At 41.9% G+C, this 27,500-nt stretch overlaps 5 protein-coding genes across 10 annotated transcripts in view; 1 reads left to right on the plus strand and 4 right to left on the minus strand.

Annotated features, from left to right (window-relative positions):
* The window catches only part of LOC123499656, a 13,974-nt gene extending 12,825 nt beyond the window's left edge, over nt 1-1,149 (minus strand). For all 4 annotated transcript variants that reach the window (XM_045248015.1, XM_045248023.1, XM_045248032.1 and 1 more), the window contains exon 1: nt 1-1,149. This exon is cut by the window's left edge and continues 280 nt beyond it. In XM_045248015.1, the coding sequence (XP_045103950.1) occupies nt 1-1,021 (1,021 nt within the window). In that variant the 5' untranslated portion in view covers nt 1,022-1,149.
* LOC123499671 (activating molecule in BECN1-regulated autophagy protein 1-like) lies at nt 1,054-8,034 on the minus strand. The gene is made up of 7 exons (XM_045248047.1): nt 7,555-8,034; nt 4,731-4,987; nt 4,390-4,573; nt 3,581-3,753; nt 2,518-2,761; nt 1,457-1,712; nt 1,054-1,190 (listed from the first exon to the last, which is right to left on the minus strand). Exons 1-6 carry the CDS (start codon nt 7,555-7,557, stop codon nt 1,476-1,478), a joined length of 1,098 nt encoding a protein of 365 aa, XP_045103982.1. The 5' UTR covers nt 7,558-8,034; the 3' UTR covers nt 1,054-1,190; nt 1,457-1,475.
* Nucleotides 8,035-9,267: 1,233 nt separating this feature from the next.
* Nucleotides 9,268-20,827, minus strand: LOC123499701 (ceramide-1-phosphate transfer protein-like). 3 transcript variants are annotated; one of them, XM_045248121.1, is made up of 6 exons: nt 20,690-20,827; nt 12,719-13,193; nt 11,661-11,718; nt 11,306-11,459; nt 10,755-10,927; nt 9,268-10,445 (listed from the first exon to the last, which is right to left on the minus strand). In XM_045248121.1, the coding sequence occupies exons 2-6, from the start codon at nt 12,871-12,873 to the stop codon at nt 10,314-10,316; spliced, it is 672 nt and encodes a 223-aa protein (XP_045104056.1). In that variant the 5' UTR covers nt 12,874-13,193; nt 20,690-20,827; the 3' UTR covers nt 9,268-10,313. The 3 variants fall into 3 exon arrangements, with proteins under 3 accessions (XP_045104056.1, XP_045104040.1, XP_045104048.1); XM_045248105.1 differs by lacking the exon at nt 20,690-20,827 and adding an exon at nt 14,920-15,038; XM_045248113.1 differs by lacking the exon at nt 20,690-20,827 and adding an exon at nt 14,907-14,999.
* Nucleotides 20,278-23,451, plus strand: LOC123499679. The gene is made up of 5 exons (XM_045248060.1): nt 20,278-20,941; nt 21,398-21,525; nt 21,713-21,848; nt 22,257-22,382; nt 22,914-23,451. The coding sequence occupies exons 1-5, from the start codon at nt 20,693-20,695 to the stop codon at nt 23,160-23,162; spliced, it is 888 nt and encodes a 295-aa protein (XP_045103995.1). The 5' UTR covers nt 20,278-20,692; the 3' UTR covers nt 23,163-23,451.
* A 188-nt stretch (nt 23,452-23,639) lies between these two features.
* LOC123499995 overlaps nt 23,640-27,500 on the minus strand; it is a 14,759-nt gene continuing 10,898 nt past the window's right edge. The window contains exons 7-9 of the mRNA XM_045248569.1: nt 27,474-27,500; nt 26,780-26,990; nt 23,640-26,413 (exon numbers count right to left, since the gene is read on the minus strand). The exon at nt 27,474-27,500 is cut by the window's right edge and continues 108 nt beyond it. Coding sequence (XP_045104504.1) covers nt 26,350-26,413; nt 26,780-26,990; nt 27,474-27,500 — 302 coding nt within the window. The 3' untranslated portion in view covers nt 23,640-26,349. The remainder of the gene's footprint in view (nt 26,414-26,779; nt 26,991-27,473) is intronic.

The following is a 27,500-nucleotide window of genomic DNA, read 5'->3' on the forward strand; positions in this document are numbered from 1 at the left end:
AAGAGAGATGGGAGGTGGAGGATGCGGAGGAGGAGGAAGAGGAGGAGGAGGAGGAGGAGTGGTCCGTGCGTTGGTAGGGCGGGGAGGTGTGTGTGCCATGCAGAGAGCTGACAGGGTGGGCGAGGGAGTGTGAGGGGCGGGGCAGCAGGTTTGAGGAGTGGCCCAAGGGCATGAGGCGTGCCAGGGTGCGGGCGCGCTCCGCTGAGGTGTGTGGGGCGGCAGACAGGTCCGCCAGGGAGTTGAGGGGGGAGGGCGGCAGTGGGGGGTACAGGTCCAGGTCGCTGCGGGAAGGAAGGCGCAGGAAGGGCGGGTCGCTGGGGTTGGGACGCTCCACTGGGGGTGCGGGGGAGAGGAGAGGGTCGTGGGGGGATAGGAAGCAGTGGGGGGCCAGAAGGGAGGGGAGGAGGGATGTAGGATAGATTGGGTAGGGAAATGGGGGGAGGGAGGGGAGGCAAAGACAGGAGAGGTGGGGAGTCTGGGGGGAGTGGGGGTTGTATGGGGTCAGGTGGGTCCTCTGAGGTGTCGGCAGTAGGGGGCGCCACAGGCTGTGCACGGCGAGGAGGGTCCTGCCCTGTCCCGCCGCTCGCCGCAGCCTGGCTAGGGGTATCCTCCCGCGTCCCACCACCCCGCTCCCTGGTCGTGCCCCGTGTCCTGGGGCCGTCCCGTGCCGGCCGCCGCACCTGGATGACGGGGCGCTCTGAGTGGGTGAAGTAGTAGCCCCACAGTGCCCCGCTGCGGTCCAAGCGTGACCCTGAGGAAGGGGCGTCCCCACCGCTGGGAGTGTCCTCCTCCTCTGCCTGTGAAGGGCGCGGCTCACTGGGGGTTGGGGCGGCAGGGTCAGGGCGCGGCTCCCAGGGGTTGGAGGGCGCCCCCTCAAGGGGAGCGGCATCAGGGTCCTGGCCCAGGCGGTGCAGGCGGGAGGTCCACAGCAGGGAGAGGCGAGTGTTGCGCTCTGAGGCACGGCTCGCCCCGCTGGTGGCCGAGGAGGACGAGTCCAGGCTGGAGGACGAGGCGCTGTCATCGCTCACTATCTGCCGCAGCGACCGTGCCGCCCCAAGGCTGGCTGACTCCTCCGTCCGCTCCTCACCCTCACCCACCCCCAGGCCACCCCGCTCTGACTCCACACTGGCTGCCCCGTCCCCAGCCCCACCCCACATGCTGCTGCCCCGTGCTGTCTCGGCTGCTGTGTCCTGTAGGGAGTGAAGAGTCCAGGTCACTGCACACACACACACATTGTTTTTAAATATACAAGTAAGCAATAAGTAGGCACAGCAGTATGCCAGTAAGGTACACTGAGGAAGGCCACACCAAAGTAGTGCAGAAATCAGGATGTAAAGACACAAATACACAACACAGAGAGAGAGAGAGAGAGAGAGAGAGAGAGAGAGAGAGAGAGAGAGAGAGAGAGAGAGAGAGAGAGAGAGAGAGAGAGAGAGAGAGAGACTGCTTGCCTCACCTGCTGGCCATGGCTGTTATTACTGCTGCCACCACCAACACCACCACTGCCGCCACCACCAACCACCACCACCACCACCATTATTATTGCCACTCCCACCACTACCACCACCACCACCGCTGGTGCCACCACCACCACCACCACCGCTGGCGCCACCACCACCACCACCACTGCTACTGGTGCCGCCCCTGCGCTCCTCTGACATCTGCCGTGCTGCACTGCCACCAAGTTCTATGGGGTCTGTGCCACGATCAATCTGAAACAAAAGAACACAAACATAAAATATAATAATGTAAACAATAACAATAATAAGTAGACCAATAAAAGTAGGGAGAGACACAACTATCAATCAGTCTAAAACAAAACAACTTAAGACCTAACCTAACAAAATATAACAATGTAAACAATAATAATAATAAATAACTACATCGATAAAAAAAGGGAGATGTAACTATCGATCAAAGTGAAACAAAACAAAACAAACTTAGAGAAAATATAATAAAGTAAAAAAAATAAGAACAAACAACTAGATCAATAAAAAAGAGGGAGAGACGTAATTATTCCACCTCCGACAAAAATAACAGAAATAATAATAATAATAATAATAATAAACAAATAAAGGAAAAATTCAATAGAACCATCATTATTACCACCACTAACAAAAACAAACTAAAAACAAGACAAAGAAAAGAAAATGAGAGACATCACTGCACAAATACACAACAAAGAAAATCAACAAACAAACAAAAGGAAGACAAAACAAAGAAAATAAGAAACAAGAACCATTATTTCCACCACTAACAAAAACAAACTAAAAAAACAAGATAAAGTAAAGAAAACGACAGGCATCTCTAGACAGGCAAACAACAACAAAGATGATAAACCCATAATAAGACTCATTACAAAAAAACATAAGAAAAAACAAGAAAAAAGAAGAAAAACACAACATCGCTTACTGTTTGAGAGGAGGATATGGAGTTAGCATTGAGAGAAACTCCATTACTAACAAAAAAAAAACAAGAAAAAACAAGAAAAAACAAGACAAACACAACATTACTTACCGTTCGAGAGGAGGAAGAGGAATTGGGATTGAGGGAAGCTCCAGCAACAGAGGAACTAGTGAGTGCCTCCAGGTGGGACACAAGGCTGAGGTACTGACTGGAGAGCTGGTTGTAACGCTGCTCCCTCTCCACCAACTCAGACCTCGAGGGGACATGGTGGGTGGACGGGGAGCCTGGTCTCTCGTGTGGCATGTTGGCTATTCCCGTGATCAGCTTGTGTCCGAGTGGGTCGAATTTGACGTATCTGTAATATTTTTGTGCTATGGGGTCCTTTTTCACGGGAATTGATGCGGTAAAGGATGTATTTTTTGTTACTGTATTGCCTTAAGTTGACGGGAAAGTTATCTAAATGCTTTTTGTAAGATTTATAGCAAGGTTTTTTTTTTTAACTCCCTTCAGTACCATGACATGTTTTCATATACATTCTGCCTACTATCAGGTGACTTATAAGGGGATTGAAATAATGAAGATCAAAGCCATTAATCTTCTGACCTCCATAGACTCTTCATAATGTTAATAAAATGGTCTAATCATACACAAATCTCAAAGTAAAAATGTGTCCCAGTATTGAAGGGGTTAAGGGTGTTTTGGTGATTCTAGAGTTCAACAGGGTGTGGTGGAAGTTATTGTGGTTTTCAAGAGTGTTTTCATGGTTCTAGAGATAGTTTGACAAGCTCCAGTGGAAGTTATTGGAGTTTTGAAGAGTGTTTTAAAGGTTCAGTGATAGTTTACAGGTTCAAATGGAAGTTATTGGAGTTTTCAAGGTTTTAGTGATAGTTTAACTGGCTACAGTGGAAGTTATTTGTGTTTTCAAGGTTCTAGTGATAATTTAACAGGCTATAGTGAATGTTATTGGAGTTCTCACGGTTTTAGTGATAGTTTAACAGACTACAGTGGAAGTTATTTGTGTTTTCAAGGTTCTAGTGATATTCAACAGGCTACAGTGGAAGTTAACATGATTTTTCAAGGTTCTGATGATAATATAACAGGTTCTAGAGGAAGTTATTGGCATTTTCAAGTATCTTCGTGGTTCTAGTAACAGCAATAGTCACACCACACCCACCTGACTTTCTCCTTCTCATCAGCAGTGCATATCTTGGCAAAGGGCTGAGGCTGAAACCAATCCCAGAAGTAGATCTCATTGTAGGTGGCGATGACCAGCACCTGATCAGTTGGATGGAAGGCGAGGGAGGCGATGACTGTGTTCTTCTCAGTTGTCCATACCTCACTCCCGCCCTGCACACACAGACAGAGATAAGTGGTGTTTTCATGGTGCTAGTGAGGTTAAGAGAATACAGTAGCATGATGCATTTCCATATTCATTCTGCTTACTATTTGGTGATTTTGTACAGCTTCAGACACTTATGTGGGGATTAAAAATAGTGAAGACTTTGGCCATAAATCTTCGGACCTCCATATATCCTTCCTAATGTAAATAAAAGTGTTTAATCACACCCAAAACTCATGGTAAAAATGTGTCCCAGTATTGAAGGGGTTAATAGGCTACAGTGGATGTTAGTGTGGTTTTCAATGGTGTTTTTCAAGGTTCTAGTGATAGCATAGCAGGTTGCAGTGGAAATTAGTGGTGTTTTTAAAGATGTTTTCAAGGTTGTAACCTCCACCAAACACACCCACCCTCATCCCAAACACACCCACATCCCCATCCACACCCACAAAACCACACCAAACTACCCTTACACCCTGCAAATGCACCCACAGACCCATGACACACCCAAAACACACCCACAACACTCCACCAAACTACCCTTACACCCCACAAACACACCCACACACCACTAACACACCCTTACACCCCACTAGACACACCCACACACCCCTAACACACCTTTACACCCCACCAGACACACCCACCTTGAGGTCCCAAACCCGCACCTCTCCCGCCAGACAGCCTGAAGCCACGATCTCATTGGAAGCAGGATGGAAGGCCACACACCAGGGCGTCCTTGGGTGTCCCTCCAGGGTACAGATGCACTGGCCCGTGTTGACCTCACTCACGTAGATGTTGTGGTCGCCGTGGGTGGACGCGACCTTTGACCTGAGCACGTGTTTATGGTTAGTGTTGCTTCTCTTGCTTTTTTTCTCTCTTTCTTTCTTTCTTTACCCATCACTCACTTTAGCACTTCAAATCTTTCACACACACACACACACACACACACACACACACACACACACACACACACACACACACTCACCCATCAGGACTGAACACCATAAGAAAGGTCGACTTGGGAGCGCCGGGGAGTTGACATGAGAGGAGGCTGTGTTTGCGGTACACCAGCATCTCCTCGCTCACATGGTTCAGCTGTGTGGTGGTGGTGGTGCGGGGGTGCTTGCTGGCCACCTCCCGCCGCGCCAGCAACACCGGCGTGGGGGCCAGGTGGGGGTCGTGACATTGCCTCCGCACCTCCTCCCCCAGCTCCATTTTGACATCCAAAAACGAGTCGTCCATCTGAAAGGGAGAAAGAATTAGGAATAGTTAAAAATGTGAAAGGATAGATTACCGACATATTGAAGACTTTATTATGCTTTTTATCTATTTATTTCTATCCCTATCTCCGTCTAGAAATGAGTCATCTGTCTGAAAAGTATAGAGTTAAGAATAGTTAAAAATATGAAAGGATAGATTACCAACATATTGAAGACACTGTTACGCATTTTATCTATTTATTTCCATCCCTATCTCCGTCTAGATATGAGTCATGTCTGAAAAGGATAGAGTTAGTTAAAAATGTCAAAGGATAGAGTACTGACATATTAAAAACTCTATTACGCTTTTTATCTATTTATTTCTATCCCTATCTCCGTCTAGAAATGAGTTATCCGTCTGAAAAGGAGAAAGAGTTAGACCTATTTAAAAATGTGAAAGGATGGAGTACTGACATAACATTGAAAAACTTTATTAGGCTTTTATCTATTTATTTATCTGTTTGTTTATATCCCGTCTAGAAATGAGTCGCCCATTTGAAGAAGAGGATAGATACCAACATTAAAACACAAAAGAATAGAGTATTGGCTTAACATTGAAAACTCTATTAGCCTTTTATCTATGTACCTTCAGGCTTTTTCTTTATTTATCTATTTATTTTCTATCCTTATCACAATATAGATATGAGTCATCCGTCAAGAAAAGGAGAGATAAGTCAAAATGTGAAAGGGGTACTGACATAACACTGAGAACTTCATTAGCCTTTTTATTTACTTATCTTCAGGCTTTTTATCTTTTATCCATTCATTTATATCTTTATCTCCGTCACCGAAAGGAGTCATCCACCTAAAGCAGGTTGGGCTATCTTTTCTGTTTGGTTTAGTTAGATAAGGTTTCATTTGGATGGGTGAGATTTAATTTAGTCAAGTTTGGTTTAATTAGATTTGGTTTGTTTGGGTTAAGATGAGGTGAGGTGAGGTGAAGTAAGGTTAGGTTAGGTTAGGTTAGATTAGGTATGGTAAGGTTAGGTTAGTTTAATTAGAATAGCATGGTAGCAGCAGTCCCAACTTGAGATAACCAGGAAAGAATAAATTTCAGCGTACTGCTTTCATATCTAGTTGGGGAGTGGCACCTCAGAACTTTGGTCAGCCTCAAGTCTTTATCTATTTTTGTTACCATTTTGTTGCTCTTGGTTGGTACTCCTCCTTAATTAATAAATAAGTGAATAAATAAATAAGTATATAGAAAAAAAAAGCCACAACATTAAATTTTACATAACTAGACATTTCTAAACATCCACTTTTCCTAATGAACTTTTGATGATAAAATTTCTCTAAGTCAGTGGTTCCAAACCCGTGGTCCATGTACCATCTGTGGTACATTGAGGGCTTTTAGGTGGAACATGAACACTTTTGGGATAATATGCAATTCTTAATTAAATAAAATCAAATAGCTAATTTCTCAGAAAAAAAAAAAATCATTGCCTGACAGGAGATAATCTGGTGTGGATCAGCTGGTGGAGAAGAAACGGATGCCTCCCTCGCATTAATTACATTGAGTTGTATTCCTTGTTGTTAGTTCATTTGTGTGAATAAATTTTTGCTGGAATTGAAATTTTCTGACACCAGGTGGTACGCAGGCATTATGTAGGACCTACTAGTGGTACTCACTCAAGAAAATTTTGAGAACCACTGCTCTGTTAACCACTTCAGTACTGGGACATATTTTTACCTAGATATTTGTGTACAATTAGACCATTACATTTACATTAGGAAGGGTCTATGGTTGTCAAAAGATTAATGGCCAGAATCTTCACTATTTCAATCCCCTCGTAAGTTTCTGAAGCTGTATAAAATCACCAAATAGTAAACGGAATGAATATGAAAACGTTTTTCCAGGATGAGCTCCAAACATGCCAACACACCACAGTAGAATGAGATATTTCTACTAACAATGATGCAAGCTGATACAAAATACTGCGGAATGTGTTGTAAGCGATGAACATTTTTTAAAGAGTAATTAATATTCAGACTGTCCCGTGGATGAGTGGCAAGAAGTCTTTTAAACTGGGATAAAGCAGGAGTCAGGACAACCTCGGAGGGCAGAGAATGTCCCGATACTGATGGGGTTAAAACAATGGCTTGGTAGTGGTGAGGGCAGAGTGGCCTAGCTATACACACAACCTCCAGGAGAATAAACAGTGAAGGTCAGGTAAGGTCAAGTCAGGTCAGGTTAGGTTAGGTCAGCAGGGAAACAAGAATACTGCAAACAAAACAGCAAACACACCTACTTTGGTCCTGCTCAGCCTTGCCCAGCCTACTGATTTTTTTCCACCTAACAGAACTGGACTCAAAATACGAAAAAAAAAAAAACTAGACCTACTGAGATGGTGGTGCCGAGGCAGGTCATCACCACAAGCCAGGTGTTGCACTCACGTTCCCTCGGAGGTGCTGAGACTAGGCCTCTGGGGGAAGCCTCGAGCACCACACACAGGGTAGTTATACACACACACCCCAGTCACCCCAACAAACCCCAGTACAACCCCACTCAATTCACTCACCACCTCCCAAACACAGACCCCCGGGGCTTACCATGACGGCTCGGTGTTCCCCTGGGGCACGTCCTTCACCCCTGAGGCCACGTATCCCTGGGAGCGGCTCTCCCTGGGGTCACAAATTAAAAAAACTGTGGGCGTGAGAGCTGAAGTTGGCTTGACCATGGCCTTCCCACACCATGTAAACATTCCCTCACCATCCGCCCTCAGGGGATGCTACGGGGTCCCCAAGGGCACACACGTCACGCAGGGGCTCCCACAGTCCCAGGCGTGGCGGATCCCTCAAGGTGTGAGCTGCGGAAGACGTGCAGGAGTGTGAAATAAGCTAGATGCAGGAGGAGGCCGCCGCCATTAATGCCGCGCCGCCGCCGTGTCTCCTTGTTTATGCGTGACGTCACCATCGGCGCCCGCTACGAACTGGGGACGGACTGGGGAGGCCTACCTGGGACTGGGGAGGCATGGGAAGTAACTGGGAGGACTACCTGGGACTAGGGAGGGCTGGCTGGAACTGGGGAGGGCTAGCTATGACTGGGGAGGCATGGGGAGTAACTGGTGAATGACTGTGGAGGCCTAGCTTGAACTGGGGAGACGGGGAGTAACTGGCGAATGACTGGGGAGGGCTGGTTGAAACTGGGAGGTATGGAGAGTAACTGGGAAATGACTGGGGAGGTCTACTTAAAACTGGGGAGAGCTGGCTGTGATTGGGGAGGCATCGGGAGACCTGGATGGAACTGGGGAGGCTGGCTAGGATCTAGAAATCACTGGAGAGACTTTGAAACCATGAGGAATAACTAGGGAGGGCTACATGGAATTGGGGAGTGGCACTGAACTGGGGGAAGACTGGTTAAAACTGTGTATCCCTTTAAAGACCTCCTTCTGATTTGTCATCATCTCTGTGTCAAAGATGAGTGAAAGGGATAACAAAAGACTCTGGTCCTTTGGTTGTTTATTGCAACCTCTATATATCTTGTTCTTGAAGGTTCTCTTACAAGATTAATTCTGTCTTCCACATCACCAATGGTCACTCCTGTCAACCTTTAATCCCTTCAGTACTGGAACACATTTTTATCATGATTTTTTTTGGTGTAATTAGACAATTTTATTTACATTAGGAAGGGTCTATGGAGGTCAGAAGATTAATGGCCTAAGTTTTCACTATTTTAATCCACACATAAATTTTTGAAGCTGTATAAAATCACTAAATAGCAAGCTGAGTGGATATGGAAATGTGTCCTGGTACTGAAAGGGTTAATTAGTGCTTTGAGAATTAACTTTCAGAGAATTAAAAAATGTTAGTTCCAATAGTGGAATACTTTTGAAGAATAACTTGAAACTTCTAACTGTTGTTAATAGATAGTCAAGTCTCATATGAAGATTCTACATAAAAAAAAGGAAAAAAAAAAAAAAAAAAAAAAGCTATCTGGAAAACACAGGACCAAATAAGCAAAATAATAAAAGGAAGTTCTTATTGCATAGTTGATAAGTGTTAACTAGTGTAACTCCCTATGGAAAGGAGGGAGAGAGCTAGGGAGAAGGAAAGAGGGAGGTAAGAGAACAAGAATGCCTAAAATGACTTAGCTAGTGAAAATGATAGAAATAAAGGAGAGTTGTATGGAATTGAAGTTTAAAGGAGGAGAGAGAGAGAGAGAGAGAGAGAGAGAGAGAGAGAGAGAGAGAGAGAGAGAGAGGGGTTGTAAGAAAAGTCCAGCAGATTGTAAGAAAAAGTCCAGCAGTGATAGGAAAGGTTAGATAAAATGGCAAGATTTATTCATGGCGACCCAAACCAGATTAGGAACTAATCATTACAGTACATTACAAAACCAGGTACCAGTTGAGTGAATAGTAAACCATATATGCTACTATCCATACTGTTCAGTGTAATTCAGGCTTAAAAAGTAGATTAATAAGTGGCATCTTTGAGAATACTTCACGCTTGATTGAAGACACACAGTCACACACACACAGGCATCTATCTCTCTCTCTCTCATACAAAAAATAGATATCATATAAATTCCGTACATTTACAATTATGAGTACAAATACCATCTACAACAGTGACATCATTAATATTTACCATAATTCACAGATCATTTTGAACATGTAAATATATCATATCTTATCTTCCATTTATCATTAACATATCTTCACCCAACTCAATTTCTCCTCTTTCTTCTTGTATTTCTGAATTTTCTATTATTATTTCCTTCCATCTAGTAAACTATCTTCCTTTCTCTCTAACACAATCTCTCAGTTATCCATTATCTTTCATGTCATTAGCATATTATCTTAAACCAACTCAATTTCTCCTCTTCCTTCTTATATTTCTAAATTTTCTTTTATCTCCCTTTCATCTGGCAAACTCTCTTCCTTTCTCTCTACCACAATCTATGTTATCCATTATCTTTCATTTGTTATTAGCATAATATCTTAACTCAGCTTATTTTCCCCTTTAACTTCCTATATATTTCCTTACTTTCTTCTATATTCCTTTCCATCTGGCAAATTCTCTTCTTTTCTATTTAACAATTTATCACTTATCCATTATCTTCCATCTCTTATCAGCATATTATCTTAACCAAACACAATTTCCCCTCTACCTTCTTATATTTCCTAATTTTATTTTATTTCCCTCCCATTTGGCTAATTATCTCTTTTAACACAGATCTATTTTGGTCATCTTTACAAATCTTCCTCTTCCTTCTTCTACTCCTTCAGAATGTCACAGCCCTGGTTCCTTATATTCAATTCCTCATTTTTATACTTCCTTCCCCAGCAGGTCCCAGCAGAGAGGGTCTTTCATTTAAAGGTGAGCAGGTCGTGGTCTTTAAACATCTTCTGACACGCGTTGTAAGTCTCTGTCACTGAACTAATGGCTTCAGGTAGCAGTTTCTTCAGGGTCTCCTCCACCTCCTCATTCTCCTTTGCTACCTGTCACCACCACCACCAGAGAAAATACTTAAATTAGGGGTCTATATGTTATTTTCCTTGATTTTGTTATGAATTGTTTTAAGTCCATCAGTGAAAATGAAAGTGAATTAATCTTTGGTACTCATTCTTGATTAGTGTTCATATTTTCCTTTCGTGCTTTTTATTTTCTATTATTCAACGTCCATGAAGGTAAGGAAAGCAATGTATATTTTAATTAATCAGCAAAGCAAGATAATTTGGCATTAAAAACTGTAACCTTGCTTGACTCACTATTGTAAAAATAAAACAAGGTAACACACACACACACACCTTTCTCCTAATTTTAGATCGGCAGGGGAGCAGCTTCAGTACGAGAGAGAAGGGTGTCCTCAGTAGGGGCGGGTGGTACTTTCCCGTAGTGGACAAGTAAATCCTGGAGGCCACTTCACCCAGCTCTGACTCCTCGTCCTTCAATAACTCCAGCATGAAGTCACGTGCAAACTCTACATAGAATTAAGGGAAGCTTGTAAGAAAGTCCTTGTCATTCTAAAGTACCTAGAGTATTTGAGAAAGGGAATCGTATAAGAAACTCGTTGTCATTGTGAACTAAGAGTGTTTTATGCATTAATAAAAGATTCTGGTATGTTTGAGTGATGAAAATGCAAATAATGTGTTCGTTATTTTTTTTTCTCTCCCGTCATAAGGTCACCATCACCACCACCTTGCCAACACAAACTTCTACACCATATGATCTCATAAATAAATAAATAAATATATAAACAAGATGAATAAAAGAAAAAAAAAAAAGCTAATACATAAGCTAAATACACCAATGAACATATAAATAACACATCACCAGCATCACCACCACCAACACCTACCTAGGCCACGGTGCAACATGAGGAGCGCTTCGGTGCCAGACATGGATTTCTGATGCTCGATAAGGTCATTCTCCGTCTCATACTTAATCATTGTCTTCATGTCCATGTAATACTGACCGTTCGCTCCCGCCATCTTCTTCTGTAACGTCGCCAACTGCAAAGAATATAGCTAGTGAAAATTCATGAGAGAGAGAGAGAGAGAGAGAGAGAGAGAGAGATTTCCTTATTTTTTTAATTTATCAGTAGAACAATTACCTATCTATTATTTACTTAGCTGTTAATATTTTGTATTTTATTGATTTATGTATCTAAGAGAGAGAGAGAGAGAGAGAGAGAGAGAGAGAGAGAGAGTTACCTTCATCTTTACGTCGTAGGCAACAAAGTGGTAGGCCAATCCCAGCATCTTGATAAACCTGAAAGAGCCAATGAAGTTTGTATAGCCACTCACTCTATTGATCTATTCATTCGTTTATTTCACTCATCTTCCATTCATTTAGTTGTGCATGTCTCATTACTACCAAAATCCTGCAGCACTCGTTACTGTAAAACATTTTAACACGTGTTGCTTTTATGCATGATAATAGCTCATTTTCTTTCTAAACATGTATTATCAGTAACGTTCATGTCAGAATAATGAAAAATGGAATAGAATAAGGAATATAAATTGGTATACAGCGCATGTCCAGCCAGCCCCACGCTATCCATTCTGAACATGACTCTGCGACTCTGCGACAAGAATGAAAAGAAGAAAAGAATGAAAGAGACAGACAGGAAAAAAAAAAAAAAACAAGCATACCGATAGAGATACTAGAAAAAATCTTGAAGTGAATGGATAATGAGTGCATGAGCCAGTGAATATGAAAGTTAATTTGTGGTCAGGTGATGACGTTCGGTCCCCATGTGTGACGTAGGCACTGTCCTCTTTCGGACAGGACATGCGTTAAGTAGATTTCCTGTTTACCGTTTATAACTCCACAAAACCGGTATTCATATTCTCAAAACGCCTTATTAGGGTTATTTTTGAAAGACCTTTAGATGTTTGGTAGGGTTAATTAGTATTTTATCATGTATGGTGTAGTTCTTGTCAATACTACTCCAGTCATGACGCACTTGAAAATTTGAGAACCGCGCACTGTCAGGTTCAGTAACATGTCCAGGTATTTGAAGATGCTATAGATATTCATTAGGCAATATAAACACTTGGGCAGAATACAAGGGCGTAAAAGGTACAAATATACGAAAGATAAGAGTATTTTCAATGTGTGGGAGGAAGTAACCAAAGTTCGTGTGACAAAAGTTTATGATTTGATGATACCGCGCACTTTTTTCGGTGTCACACAGGTCAGCTTCTACAACAACAACAACAACAACAACAACAACAAAAACAACTACTACTACTACTAATTTACTCACTTGTTCAGCTCTACATATCCTTTCACATACGACGCCAGCGGTACTTCCCCCTCAGCGCCCGGAAGGAAGTGGTCTCGAAGAAACACAAGATCAAGCACCAGCTCCTTTAAATTCTCCTCCTCTTCGTCTTCCTCGTCCTCTTCTTGGTTGTCCATCACCGTCTCCTCTTCTTCTTCATCATCGTCATCATCATCATCGTTTTCCTCATCATGACCATTCTCTTCCTCTTTGTTGCCCTCTTCTTGGTTGCCCTTCACCCCTCTTCTTCGTTATCATTACTACCATCATCATCATTTTTCTCCACCGATGCATCCTCGTTGTCCTTCACCTCGCCCTTCTCTTCCTCTCCGTTCTTTATCAGCTTGCCATTCCTCACTTTGTCAGTTCTCTCTTCCTCTTCTTCCTTCACCACAAGCACTTTCTCAAGTTTTCCATTCACCACCTCAGTCTCACTAGTCGAGCTGTCCATGGCAACCTGAAGGAAGAAGATACAAAAAAGAACGTATATATAGAGAGAGAGAGAGAGAGAGAGAGAGAGAGAGAGAGAGAGAGAGAGAGAGGGTATAACAGAGAAAACACGACCTGTCAACTGTTAGGCTTTCCCCCAAGTTCCTTCAGATCACCAAATACTTGATACCATCTTCCTGGGATAAGCCTAGCAACAACCACCACCACCACCGTTACTTTCACTGATGTCACTACTAGTAACATTTTGCCACTGTCTTTGCAGATGACGCCACGTGATAATTTAACGTTTAGACAGTAGTAGTTGTAGTATTAGAAAAAAAAAAAAATAGGGATTGTAGCATAATGGCAGGGGTGGTTAGTTAAAGGAAAGCATAAAAATACTCAAATTGGCAACTGTACAGATCTAGCACAGAGGACCCGGGGAGGAAGAGGAAAGGAAGGCAAGAGGGAAGGGAGAGGAAAGGAGCTGGGTGAGAGGAGACGAGGGAGAGCAAGGACGAGAGATACATGTAATCTCTCTCTCTCTCTCTCTCTTAGACCGCAAAATGCAAGGACAAGAATGAAAATTGAGACAAGGAGGAAGAGGAGGTGAAAGAAGTAAAGTTGTAGAAAAGAAGAAAAGAAATGTAGAAAATAAGCGAAGAGGATTGAGGAATGTGCATAATTAGGAAGAGGAGGAGAAGGAACTAAATTATTAAAATGCAGGAGAGAGAGAGAGAGAGAGAGAGAGAGAGAGAGAGAGAGAGAGAGAGAGAGAGAGAGAGAGAGAGAGAGAGAGAGAGAGAATTTCCTATAAACATAATAGTATACAACATAATATTAATAAACAATAATAATAACTAAAAAGAAAGACATGACACAAATGACTGACTCGGCTCATCTCTAGAACTGTTTAAACACGGACTTCAAATCAGCCCTTCACAGTCATTTAGGAGACATTCTGTACGACTTTGTGGAGTAATATGCATACACACATGTGCTGCTGTTTGCTGCACAATAATATATCCTGCATTTCTGAACAGTTTCAATGGATACACATTCCAGTTCACTCACAGTTTGTTACAATCATCCAGTAATCTACATCTAAAGTTGACTGGCGTACCCATTTTCCTAGCTACCTTTTCCCTACTCTTCGTTGTATTTTTCTGGTTTGGGAGCTAAGGGTGGCTAACCAGGGTGAGTAAACCAGCTGGTGAGACTCGTTCCTTCCCTCCCTTCTTTCTCCCCGCTCTCTCTCTCTCTCTCTCCCTCTCTTATCTGCACAAAAGGACGTGTTATTATGGTACATGAGAGTACCCAAGGAATTTTTTTCTCTCTCTCTCTCTCACACACACACACACACACACACACACACACACACACACATACCACTCGTGTGTTCTATCAAAATTAACTTAATCTTATAATATTGATGAAAAACATTTTGTATCGTTATATACATTTACAACAACAACAACAGCAACAAACACTATCACTACTACTATACTACTACTACTACTACTACTACTACTACTACTACATATTTTTACTACAATCACTACTATAACTACTACTACTACTACACATATATACTACCACTACTACTACATACATATCTTTACTACAATCACTACTAACCATGTAACTTCTACCACTACTACTACTACTACTACTATACTACAACATATAACACTATACTACTACTACTACTTTCACCACTACTTCTACTATAGCAACACACCATAATTCCTTACTTGATCCGCAACACTGACGAACACACAAGCATCCCACAATCACCACCACCACCAGCCAAGGGACCACCACAAGTGAATAGCGGCGCCCGTCACACACACACACACACACACACACACTGATTAGAGTTGCCAAGTAGTGTGAGACTGAGTGACCAATCCGTGAACAAAAGAGGTGAAGACAGGAGGGAGAGGATGATTAAAACTGGTAAGGATGAAGTCACAGAGGAAAGTAGAATGGCGGAAACATAATTACAAGAGACACGTAAACTCGATCAGAGCTGGGTGAGAGACCCTGGGCGCAACTTACGATGTTTTTTGGATGCGACTTATTGCGACTTATTACGACCAACATTTTAGCGTGATAAAAAAAAAAAAAACTTCTCTAAGGCAAACACATTTATCATTATTATTATTATTACTATTGTTATTATTATTAATATTATTGATATTATTATTATTATTATTATTATTATTATTATTATTATTATTATTATTATTATTCAGTTAAAACAGCCTGGGGGCTAAAATAATGGTACGTGGTGGTGGCGGTGATGGTATTAGTAATATTATTATTATTATTATCATTATTGTTATTATTGTCATTATTATTATTATTATTATTATTATTATTATTATTATTATTATTATTAGTAGTAGTAGTAGTAGTAGTGGTGATGATGACAGATTACACACACACACACACACACACACCCGGTAGCTCAGTGGTTAGAGCGCTGGCTTCACAAGCCAGAGGACCGGGGTTCGATTCCCCCGGCCGGGTGGAGATATTTGGGTGTGTCTCCTTTGACGTGTAGCCCCTGTTCACCTAGCAGTGAGTAGGTACGGGACGTAAATCGAGGAGTTGTGACCTTGTTGTCCCGGTGTGTGCCTGGTCTCAGACCTATCCGAAGATCGGAAATAATGAGCTCTGAGCTCGCTCCATAGGGTAATGTCTGGCTGTCTCGTCAGTGTGAAACACACACACACACACAGAAAGAAAGAAAAAAAAAAAAAAACCAGGAAAACTCTCAAATCAACACAAACACATAAACTTGAAAAAACTCCCAAATTAACACACACACACACGCTCGACTCACAATCGAGAGGCCGGGTTCGAGTCCCGGGAAGCGGCGAGGCAAATGGGCAAGCCTCTTAATGTGTGGCCCCTGTTCACCTAGCAGTAAATAGATACGGGATGCAACTCGAGGGATTGTGGCCTTGCTTTCCCGGTGTGTGGAGTGTGTTGTGGTCTCAGTCCTACCCGAAGATACGGTCGCTCCGTAATGGGGAAGACTGGCTGGGTGACCAGCAGACGACCGATGTAAACACACACACACACACACACACACACACGTATGCCACATTTATCAAACCTTCACCATACCTGCACACATCTTGTAAATGCTTAAATATATATATATATATATATATATATATATATATATATATATATATATATATATATATATATATATATATATATATATATATATATATATATATATATATATATATATATATATATATATATGTATATATATATATATATATATGTAAGCATTTACAAGATGTGTATAGGTGGTGAAGGTTTGATATATATATATATATATATATATATATATATATATATATATATATATATATATATATATATATATATATATATATATATATATATATATATATATGTGTGTGTGTGTGTGTGTGTGTGTGTGTGTGTGTGGGAAGGTGAGGTAAGACGGACCACTTAACAAAGTATTGAGTCTATGTAGAAGCGACTGCAAACATGGCTCTTCTATATACTACACGTAAACGTGCTGTTGTACAGTAATTATCAACGTGAACCACTTCTTGCCTTCATGAAATTGTACCATACTCGTTAATAATCATATCTATACATACACACTTACAGAACATTATGATGTATAAATACAGTGGTGGGAGAAGTAGGGAGGGACACAGGAGTGAGGGAGGCGAGGAGCTAGGGAGAGGAGAGGAGGGATAAAGAGGCCGAGAACTTCCGAGACGGGGGAGACAGTAGTGGTTAGGAATGGTTTGGGTGTGTGTGGGGGGGGGGGGGCACACTTTCTTTCGAATGCGTCAACATGACTCGTCGGCTTTGTGTTATTTTTCACGAGTAAACTCCTCACATAACACATATAGATAGCACTGTGGTATGTTAACCATAAATTACGAACGGATGTTCAAGGTAGTGTGTTGAAATATCATACTCATCCAACGATTCGTTTAGGAGATATCTGCAAAAAACACAGTTTGTCCACCGCTGAAATGTATAATAGTAAATATATACTACATAACTATTCATTCTTTGAATTTTGTTGTTTTAAGTTAGACATGAATAGTTCGTGTTTCAGGTCTTGTGATGGCGTCAGTTGAATAAAAATAATCATATAGGGCCAATTTTTTTTTTTTTTCAGATGGAAGGAGACAGACAGACACATCGCTTAGTGGTTGTTACATTAAGAAGAAACAAACGTATCATAATAAGCAGTAGCCTGTTTAAGCCATTGTTGATCAAAATATCATCTAAGTTAATGAACGCCTTTCCAACAGTGATCAATCACCAAGACTCACATTACTTTATACCTACTTTAAGTGTGCCTACAGGCGCTATAGGTCTTGCCGTAAAAAAAAAAAAAATCTATGCAGTGGTATCAATAACACTCTGAGAGCTAACTTTCCTTTTCAAATGACAAGCTATAGTTAAAAATGACAACTGTTACTACTCCTGACCCAGGCAGTGGTGTCAGTGTCACGAGTCTCTCCAGTCTCGCGCCTCACCCTGTAGGCTCTCATTGTCTTCATTCATCCTCAGTCCTTTTCAGTCTTTCGTTGCGTGAGGAAGCGAGTGGTGTAGCAACTCTGGTCAACCCTCTGGTTGAGTAGACACTGGATGTAAGAGTTTTTTTTCCGATTCTAGTGACATATTAACAAGAGTTCTACACTCAAAAGGCCTTGGTTAAGGTGACACGGGGATTTCAAGTGTTTTACAAGGTTCTTGTGACAATAAGAATACTACACCGGTGTTCAGTATATTACTAGGAAAAAAAAGCACGAAACAGAAGCACTGAGGCAAAACTACGTTACCGTGTGCAGTTGAGGCGAGTCACATCCAAGGGATAACTGAGGAAAAATCATCAAATGCCTTCCATGCCATTTTAAAGGTCTGAGTGAGGAGGTTAAGCTTTATTATTCGTTAGTTGTGTATTTTCGAAGTTACTTAGCTATCATTTAGCTTTTTGCATTGAGATTTAGCTAATTATTGATACAAAACGACCGAGGTGGCGGCCGGCCCGTCCCTATTTATCAACCTAACCTACCTTATTTCTCACTTTTATAGCCCTGTCTTGACTCAACATGCAGCCGCGTCACTAAGCTTTCACATCCAGCGTTCAGAGTCAGCCACTCTGGCCAGGTTTGTGTATGGTGAAGGGTTTTATGTGAGGCAGAGGGGGGGGACCCACCCGGCAACAGACCCCGCCGCCATCATGCATTCCTCGTTTATTAGCCTTTTCTTGCCTTGTATCTCAATATTATAGCCCTGTCTTACCACAACATGTTGCCGCGCCCTAAGCTTTCCTATCCAGCATTGAGACACAGCCGCCATGGCCAGGTTCAAGTTTGGTGAAGGTTTAAGTGATGTACAAGAGGGGGTCAACCCCTTCACAGATCCGCCGCCATCTTGGATATGCCTATCCCGGCTCCGCGACCTGCCCAGAATCCAGGATTATTATTTTGTTTTATTCCTGGATAGTTTATTTGAGGTCAATAGTAAGATTTGATGGTTTCTACAAGTGTTGCGTTGTGTTTGAAGTGTTTTCCGTGCGTGTATGAGGTGCTGCATGTTGTTGTTGGCGTTATTTTTGTGTTAAATAAGGGCGCATTTTGGCGCCAAATTTTCAGGAACGTCCAGGGAAAATTTTTGTTTGAGCCAGTATCAAGTTGTTATTGTTTTCAAAAAATAGTTGATGTGTTTTTAAGCGTTACGCTTTCCTATTTAGTGTAATTAATGGAGAGTAGATTTGTTTCTAAAGGAGTTAATGTTCCAACAATAGTTTTGTTGGTACCCCTGTGAATTATTTATTTTTGCCTCTAACTCACTCTAAAGTGTTGGAAAAGACTCTTCATATTTACTAAAGTGTGTTTCGTTCCTTTGAAGTGAGAATGGGGAGGCATTTTAAAATTTGTAAGGGGTCAAGGTTCCAACATTTTATTTATAGTTCTTTTGAAAAATCTCTGATATTACTAGGATTTGGAATCTCTTTATATTTTTGATGTTAGTTAAAGTATGTGCCAAATCAGAATATGTAAAGCATTTGGGTCTGGCGGCGTTTTTCCGAGGAGTCATTTTCAAAATGATTTGTGTAACGTATATAATCCCGCCAAGCGGGCCGGGCCAGACCAGGGCCGTGACGTCATCAGCCAGGCAGTGACGTCATCAGCCAGCGACCCCCACCGGGCAGTGACGTCACGATGGCCGGAACCTCCCAGCTGCCTTGCCTTCCTGGCTCTCTTCGTCTATATGTAGCATGATTTACTGTGTTATACGTGTGTGTGTGTGTGTGTGTGTGTGTGTGTTAGCCTGTTTTTCATTGAACATAAGATGATGCTGTGTGTGTGTGTGTGTGTGTGTGTGTGTGTGTGTGTGTGTGTGTGTGTTTTGACGTGCTTTTCATTGGGCATAAAATTATTGTGTATGCGTGTGCGTGCGTGCGTGTGTATGTGTGCATTACCCTGTTTTTCATTGAACATAAGGTGATGCATATGTGTGTGTGTGTGTATTCCTCTATCTCTCGTTGTATAGATGGTGTGTGTGTGTGTGTGTGTGTGGGGCCTGATTTTCATTGAACATAAGGTGATGCTGTGTGTGTGTGTGTGTGTGTGTGTGTGTGGGACTCGAACCCGAGCCTTTTCGGTTGTAAGCCGAACGTGCTAACCACTGCACTACGCGGTGTGTGTGTGACTGTGTGTGTGTGTGTGTGGTGCTGAGGGGAAGGCAAGGCAGGCACTGGTTTCACCACCCGTGACTCCAGTCCGCTTTGGGTCGCCCTCACTCAGAAATACTTCTGCAGCGCGCCTGGACTACTTTCAAAGGGCTCTACGTCAATATATTGAATATACACGAGCTTTCACTGTTATGACCTAGTACCATATTGTTGATACACACAGTAGAGGCTAGCTTCTTTATTCTGATAATAAAAAAGTAAGGTATTTTTGTTTTTTAGGGAAAAAAATAAAAATAAAATTATATATATATATATATATATATATATATATATATATATATATATATATATATATATATATGTATGTGTGTGTGTGTGTGTGTATAAACTTTGAGTGGTAAATAAAGTACCTTTCTAGGAAGGGCGGCTAACTGGAAGGCCGCTACGCTATGTGCACCATGGTACAATGAAGTTATTGTACCATGATGTGCACTGTCCCAGCCGCTGAGATTTCTTTACATCTGTTATGTTGAAAGTCGCGGAAAATTGGTGGTGCGACTTTCTTAGTTCGCCTTTTTCAAACCTTTTGTGACTTTCGATTATGCATCCACCCACCTTGATGTAAACTGCATGTGACGCTATAATTCTCTCTCTCTCTCTCTCTCTCTCTCTCTCTCTCTCTCTCTCTCTCTCTCTCTCTCTCTCCATGGGACCCACGTTCGCCATGAGTGTCGGGACAACAAACCTACTGGAGGCGAAATACTCAAACGTGCGGGAAGAAGACACGGGACGCGCTTGAATACCTGATGTGGGCGTGGTGTGCGGGCGTGGTGGGTAGGGTGGCGAGGCTCAGCAGGGGCGGCAGGATATTCAGCAGGGCATGGGGAGGGGAGTATAGGAGGTGGGGAAGGGATGGTTTGTGGCGAGCAGCGGGCGGCTCCATGCTGCTGTTGTGTGCCCAGGCCGCCCGCCACACCCCCGCCCGCTGCCTGCGTGAGGGCGGCCTCTTTCTGGACCCCGAGGACGACCAGTTGACGGAGGCACGCCCCCTGGAGGTACGAACTTCCTTTCATCTTGATATTCATAAACCTTTTGCTCTCACCAATAATTTCAAAGGCCACATTATTACGTTCTCGTGTTTCCCTTCTGAATAATGTAATGTCACTATGTCACTAGAATAGTAAACGCAATATTGAAAACCAATGTGACATTTGATAGTCATTAGTAGTAGGAGTGTTTCAGAATGGTCTCTCATAAGCTCTGCCCATACCTGTTTGTGTCATTTCAGTAAACAGCAACCTCTCACTCATCTGGAACTAGAGCCCCTTCACAGCTATCTCCTTACAGACTGCCGTGTAATAAATCTAATAGCTATTACATTATTACATGGCTATCAGTCAGGAGATAGTTGTGAAGGGGCTGTATTTTTCAGTTAAATTAAGAGATAGCTGTGAAGGAGTGCAAATTTCAGTTCAATGAAGAGATTAGTGTAAAAGTGTGCTATTTTTCAGATGAATGAGGTGTCTGCACTCACCCACACGTCACTCCTGAAGCAGGCCAGCGGGGCGGCGGTGGACTCGGCTATGCAGCTGCTCCACAGGACAGTGCGTGCCACCCTTGACCATGCCCAGCAGCACAGGTGAGGTGGTCAGGCTTGTACAGGCTTTGCTGGAGAAAGAAAACCAGAATCATGGTATATCTGCCATGAATTGTGTGATTACTGCTATATAAGTTTGTGTGAGGGGTTAAACCTGTGTTGCCCCTGCCCCATTCCATCTATAGGTTTGTTGCCTATTTTTTTTTATTTACTTTTGTTCCTTCCTCAGAAAACAGCTGCAAGAGGTGATAGATTTACTGGAGTACTGCACTGTCATGCTGCGCCACCCTGAGGAGCATGACCGACTGTGGGAGCTGCTGGTGGCAGCGCGTGTGCAGGCTGACTCCCTCAAACAGCAGCTTAGGGTATGTCTTGTCTTCATCTTCTCTTCTCCTTGGCGGTGTTTCCAATGAGTGAGTGATTGGTGCCATTTCCTCCATTTCCTGTTCCTCTTCTCATCACTGTCTTTCCTTTGCTCTTCCCTTAACTATTTTCCTCCAAGCTCTTTTAATCAGTTCCTGATGTTCAGTTCACCTTTTTGGTCATATTTAACATTGTTTCTCGGACCTGCAAGGGGACTGCTAATTAAATGGGCCTTTTTTTTTTTTTTTTTAATGTTACCCTTGGCCAGTTTCTCCTCTTACATTAAAAAAAAAGTAATGGTATCCTGTTCCACTCTACTTACTCCTTACTACTCCTGACCACTCCAGCCAGACCACACTCCACTTACTAGCCACCACTCGGAAATGAAAAATACATGTGCATACCCTCAGGACCTCAACCTGCTGCTGATGTACGCCTGCGCCACGGTAGAGAACACAGCCATGGCAGCGTTCATCAGTGGCAGCGAGTTCTCAGCCTCGGCAGCACGGCAGATGACGGACAGTGCTAAGCTGGAGGTGAGGAACACAACACAACACTTATTTCTCATGTTATGAAATTAAGACACACACACACACACACACACACACACACACACACACACACACACACACACACACACACACACACACACACACACATATTTTATTGGTAGATAAATATTATTTTTCTTTATTTTGATAGATAAGATGACCCACAAATTAGGTACATTCGGAATTTAACCCTTTCAGTAATGGACTGCATTTTTACCATGAATTGTTGGTGTGATAAGACTATTTTATTTACATTAGGAAGGGTTTATGGAGGCCAGAAGATTAATGGCCAGAGTCTTTACTATTTTAATCCCCACACAAGTTTCTGAAGCTGTATAAAATTGCCAAACAGTAAGCAGAATGAATATGGAAACATGTTCTGGTACATACTGAAGGGGTTAATGGTTTTAGTTGACCATGATTGATGGATAGATATTACAAGATAAATGTGTTGTTTATCTTTTACTACAATGGATCCTTACCTTACCTCCATCACTATTAACCTCTTTGCTTCAGCTCAAGATGGATGAGAGGAAAACTGATGTCCTAGAGGCGCAATACACCCACGCACACACCCGCTACATCGAGGCAGCTCAGCGGGTGGTGGATGAAGCGAAGAGTGGTGATGAGGGTGTGGAGGAGGATGATGGCCTGAAGACTGAGAATGCTGAGAGTGAGAGGAAAGATGATAGTGAGGGAGTTGTGAGTGATAGTGAGAGTCAAGAGAGTAAAGAGAAAGAACAGATTAAGTTTGACGATAGATGATTTTTTGTCTCGTTTTTGTAGTGATTTGTGTTTGTGGTTTATCGCTCAATACAGTGTTGCAGTAAAGTTGTTGTTGACTTTTCTTATAAACCTTGAGGAAACTGAAAATTAGTGTGAAATTGGTAATGTAACTTCGCTAATAATTGTTGGTTAGTTCTTTCTATAATGCACGCCTCACATAACAATTTCTTTTGTGTTTGCTCGAGTCAAGATGTAAATATGTGAATAGCTAAAGTACACTTGTAAATGATGGAGGAATAAAGATAAAAATGTATGTAGAAGAAGCAGACATTTTAGTTCTTCTTTCACCACCAGCACCGCCACCACCACCACCACCACTACTACCACCACCACCACCACCACCACCACCACTACTACTACTACTACTACTACCACCACTACTACTACTACTACTACTACTACTACTACTACTATGAAACAAAACTGCTGGTGTATGTTTGAGAAATATACAAAATGGAACTTGTATACAAATGTTTATTGAGGTACAAATGAACCACTACTACTACTATTCCTACCACTACTACAACTATTACTATTACTACTTTTGTCAACATCATTCTATTCATACTACAGTCACTAACAGTAGTAATGATTATAACACACACACACACACACAGAGAGAGAGAGAGAGAGAGAGAGAGAGAGAGAGAGAGAGAGATGATCCACAAACAACCACATGAATTACTGTCCTCCACATACAACAGACAAATTCCACACTGGCCAGGAAATAATGCGTGGAATGAATCTTTTATTTTGAAAGAACCACCGAAGACAAACGAAAAACGACAATTATGCAATACAAGTGTAGCAAACGTACTTAAGATGTGTGCACCAAATATAAACATACAAATTAATGCTAAATACTAAAATGTACAGGTAATGGTAGTAAATATAAATGCTTATCAGTAAATGTCTTAAGGTATTGGAATAACAGAATGTATGAGAGAGAGAGAGAGAGAGAGAGAGAGAGAGAGATTGGAATAAGAAGGAAAAATACCAAAATAAAAGTAGACATTGAAAATAAATGCAGAAAATTGATAAATATAAATGCCTATCAATAAATGTTGTGGCAAGGTATTGAAATAAGAATATAGGAAAAGAAAAAAAAAAAAAAAGGAAAAATAGAAGTTAATACTGAAAAGAATGCACACAAAATGATACATGAACACAAATGCCAGTCAATAAATGTCTTGATAAGCTTCCAGAATAACAACATAACGCTTGGGAGCTGAACATGAACAGCTGACCTCACCACCCTCACTTCTATCTGTGGAAACAAATATCAGTGTTTGTGACGACGGAATCGTGTGACAAATAGCAACAAAGGAATCAATGTTCTTCTCTAGCCTTGACTTCCTTCACTTCTGCCATATTCTTCACTGCTTCAGATGCCTTGCTCATCCTCTGTTGGCTTAAGTATGAATGTTCTGCTATTTGCTAGACGCCCTGTTTGACTAGACACAACCTCCTTCATAACTTTGATTTCTTTCCTCTTAGCTAATTTCCTTTTTACAACCTCCTCTCTTTCATGTTCTTTCCTTTCATCTTTAACTTGTATTCTTTTATCTTCATCTTCTATTCTCTTATCACTAATCTTTCTTTTAACTGCAGCTTCCCTTTTTCCCTTCCTTTCCTTCCTACTAATGCAGAAATAAAACCGGTCTTCCAACCCTCTCACTTCCTCCTAGCACCTGTTGTTTTGGCCCTAAATTAACCTCCAGCACAACACTTCAACACAAAGAGACACTAAGCAACATATAGAACCTCCTGCCAACATCTCAGTAACTCACAACACTCAAGATTTGCACTGGAAAGCACACAATTGTCCCTAAAGGCTAACTGTCATACCCTGTTCTGACTGAGGGAGTGAGTAATAACATATATTGACCTTAGAACCTGTTTGTCTATCTCACTTTGGCTTGTGGACATTTCTGCACCCACTGGACAGCACATGACACACTACCTACCCTGTTACTTCCCTCTGAGTTTGTTCTGTGATAAAGCTATGGGGATTATAAGGGCACCGGGAAATAGCTCTCTCCTTAGCGCTGTATAACTAAACTGGTATTCGAGATGCCCTTAAAGTTCCCTAGGGGCTATTTATCCCTGATCGACCCTGGAGAAGTTGATGAATATAACACCTATTTTGACCCAGGGACATAAAGGAGCACAACACACCTCATTCTTCTGCCAGACACCACTTTTGTTCATGACCAGCTCAGACCTTCTTAATCTCTTCAGTACTGGGATGCATTTTCATATTCATTGTGGTTACTATTTGGTGATTTTATACAGGTTCAGAAACATATGTTGGGATTAAAATAGTAATGACTGGCCATTAATCTTTTGACCTTCATAGACCCTTCCTAATGCATTAAAAAACCTAATCACACCCCAAAATCAAGGTAGAAATGCATCTCAATACTGAAGGGGTTAAGGTCACTAGAAGTATTACAGATTTAAATACAAGTCTGATATCGTGACCCAGAGATATTTTAGTCTCAAGCAACTCTGAATCTAAAGGTTGAGTTTTGTCTATGAGATTCAGGGACTCTTTTAACCCCTTCAGTACCAGGATGCATTTCCATATTCATTCTGCTTACTACTTGCTGACTTTATACAGCTTCAGAAACTTATGTGGGGTGGATTAGAATAGTGAAGACTGTGGCTGTTAATCTTTTGACATGCATAGACCCTAATGTAATAGAATATTCTAATTGTACCCAAAAACTCAAGGTAAAATGCATCCCAGTACTGAAGGGATTAGGGACACTAGAAACATTACATAAAGGTCTGATATTACAATCCAGGGATATTTCAGTCTCAAGTGTAAAGGCTGAATTTTGTCTATGAGATCTATGGACATTTTTAAAGACACTGGTTTGGTACACATGCTTCCTAACACACCAGCCAAGATCTAGGGATATTCTAGATACACCCACTCTTCCATCTTCCCTAGAGGATCACATACAGGGCCTCACCTACACCTTAACATGAACACAGCACCATAAGGCAGATAAATGATCCCTTGGTGCCTACATAACATTCTGGCACTGGCACTGGACGGCTTGGGTACTGGGGCATCCTGGTGGCACTTGCAAGGATGCCCACTGGAAGGCACAGAGGGTGGTGGTGGTGGTGGTGGTGGTGGTGGTGGTGGTGGTGTCTAAGGTCTGGGCCAGGCAAGTAGCACCTTCTCCAGTGGCACTGTAACCACACTCCCTTGCAATCTGAAATGGTGTCATTCTTCTAAGGGGCTGAGTGACACTGAGGTTAATGCTACTACTACTACTACTACTACTACTACTACTACTACTACTACTACTACTACTACTATAATACATTTGCTGTCATTCTTACTGATATTAATACCTACTGCAAATACATATATATATACTACATCAAGATCATTATTATTATTAGTGTTATTATTATCATTATTACTAGTTATTAATGTTGCTACTATGACGACTACTATTTGAACTATTAATCCTTCCCTATGCATGCCACACGAAAAAGAAAGTAGAAATAGGGCAGTACACCCTTAAAACAACACACACACACACACACACACACACACACACACACACACACACCTGTTAGGCTCACACATCAACACCACCGTCACTGTGTCATCAGCCTCGAGGTGGTGGTGGTGGTGATGAATCTTGGCAGTCTGGCCCCCACGCTGATAGGTGACCACCCGAGCTACCGCCACGCCCCCGCCTGGTGCCAGAACCTTCACCTGCTGGCCGGGGCTGAGCTGGTCGCCGCGGTAGGGTAGGTAAGGACGCCCTGCCCCTCCACCTGCCACACACACAGACGTACTTAGCAATGGTGATGATAGTGGTGATGGTAATGATAAGAGCAATGGTGATGATAATAGCAAGAATAATGATGATAATGATGGTAATAATATCAATATCAACAACAATAATAACACTACTACTACTATTACTACTACTACTACTACTACTACTACTACTACTACTACTACTGCTGCTGCTGCTTTATTACTTATATTACTACTACTACTACTACTACTACTACTACTACTTCTACCATTACTACCTACGACTATTACTTCTACTATTCTACGACTATTTCTACATTATCATCAACAACAACAACAACAACAATTACTACTACTACTACTAACAACAACAACAACAACAACAACAAACTCCCAATACACAAAATCACCAGCACTCTTTAACATGTTACCCCAACAATCAAACACAAACAACATTCACACAAACCAATAGAATAAGAATCGATAACTCGTCTCACCTGGCGGGACGGTGGCGGAGGCGGCGG

The sequence above is a fragment of the Portunus trituberculatus genome, chromosome 8, assembly GCF_017591435.1.
Source record: "Portunus trituberculatus isolate SZX2019 chromosome 8, ASM1759143v1, whole genome shotgun sequence".
NCBI classification, from domain to species: Eukaryota; Metazoa; Arthropoda; class Malacostraca; order Decapoda; family Portunidae; genus Portunus; species Portunus trituberculatus.

What these genes read in the sequence shown, in the direction of transcription:
- LOC123499671 (XM_045248047.1), bottom strand. An exon ending in ATGGTGTTCAGTCCTGATGG is followed by an intron (nt 4,574 to 4,730) that starts GTGAGTGTGTGT and finishes ACACGTGCTCAG; the next exon opens with GTCAAAGGTCGCGTCCACCC. An exon ending in GATGAGAAGGAGAAAGTCAG is followed by an intron (nt 2,762 to 3,580) that starts GTGGGTGTGGTG and finishes AAAATATTACAG; the next exon opens with ATACGTCAAATTCGACCCAC.
- LOC123499701 (XM_045248121.1), bottom strand. Translation starts at nt 12,873, where the DNA reads ATGGACAACCAAGAAGAGGACGAGGAAGACGAAGAGGAGGAGAATTTA. An exon ending in GGATATGTAGAGCTGAACAA is followed by an intron (nt 11,719 to 12,718) that starts GTGAGTAAATTA and finishes TGGCTCTTTCAG; the next exon opens with GTTTATCAAGATGCTGGGAT. An exon ending in CATGTTGCACCGTGGCCTAG is followed by an intron (nt 10,928 to 11,305) that starts GTAGGTGTTGGT and finishes AATTCTATGTAG; the next exon opens with AGTTTGCACGTGACTTCATG.
- LOC123499679 (XM_045248060.1), top strand. Translation starts at nt 20,693, where the DNA reads ATGTGGGCGTGGTGTGCGGGCGTGGTGGGTAGGGTGGCGAGGCTCAGC. An exon ending in CGGAGGCACGCCCCCTGGAG is followed by an intron (nt 20,942 to 21,397) that starts GTACGAACTTCC and finishes GCTATTTTTCAG; the next exon opens with ATGAATGAGGTGTCTGCACT. An exon ending in CCCTCAAACAGCAGCTTAGG is followed by an intron (nt 21,849 to 22,256) that starts GTATGTCTTGTC and finishes GCATACCCTCAG; the next exon opens with GACCTCAACCTGCTGCTGAT.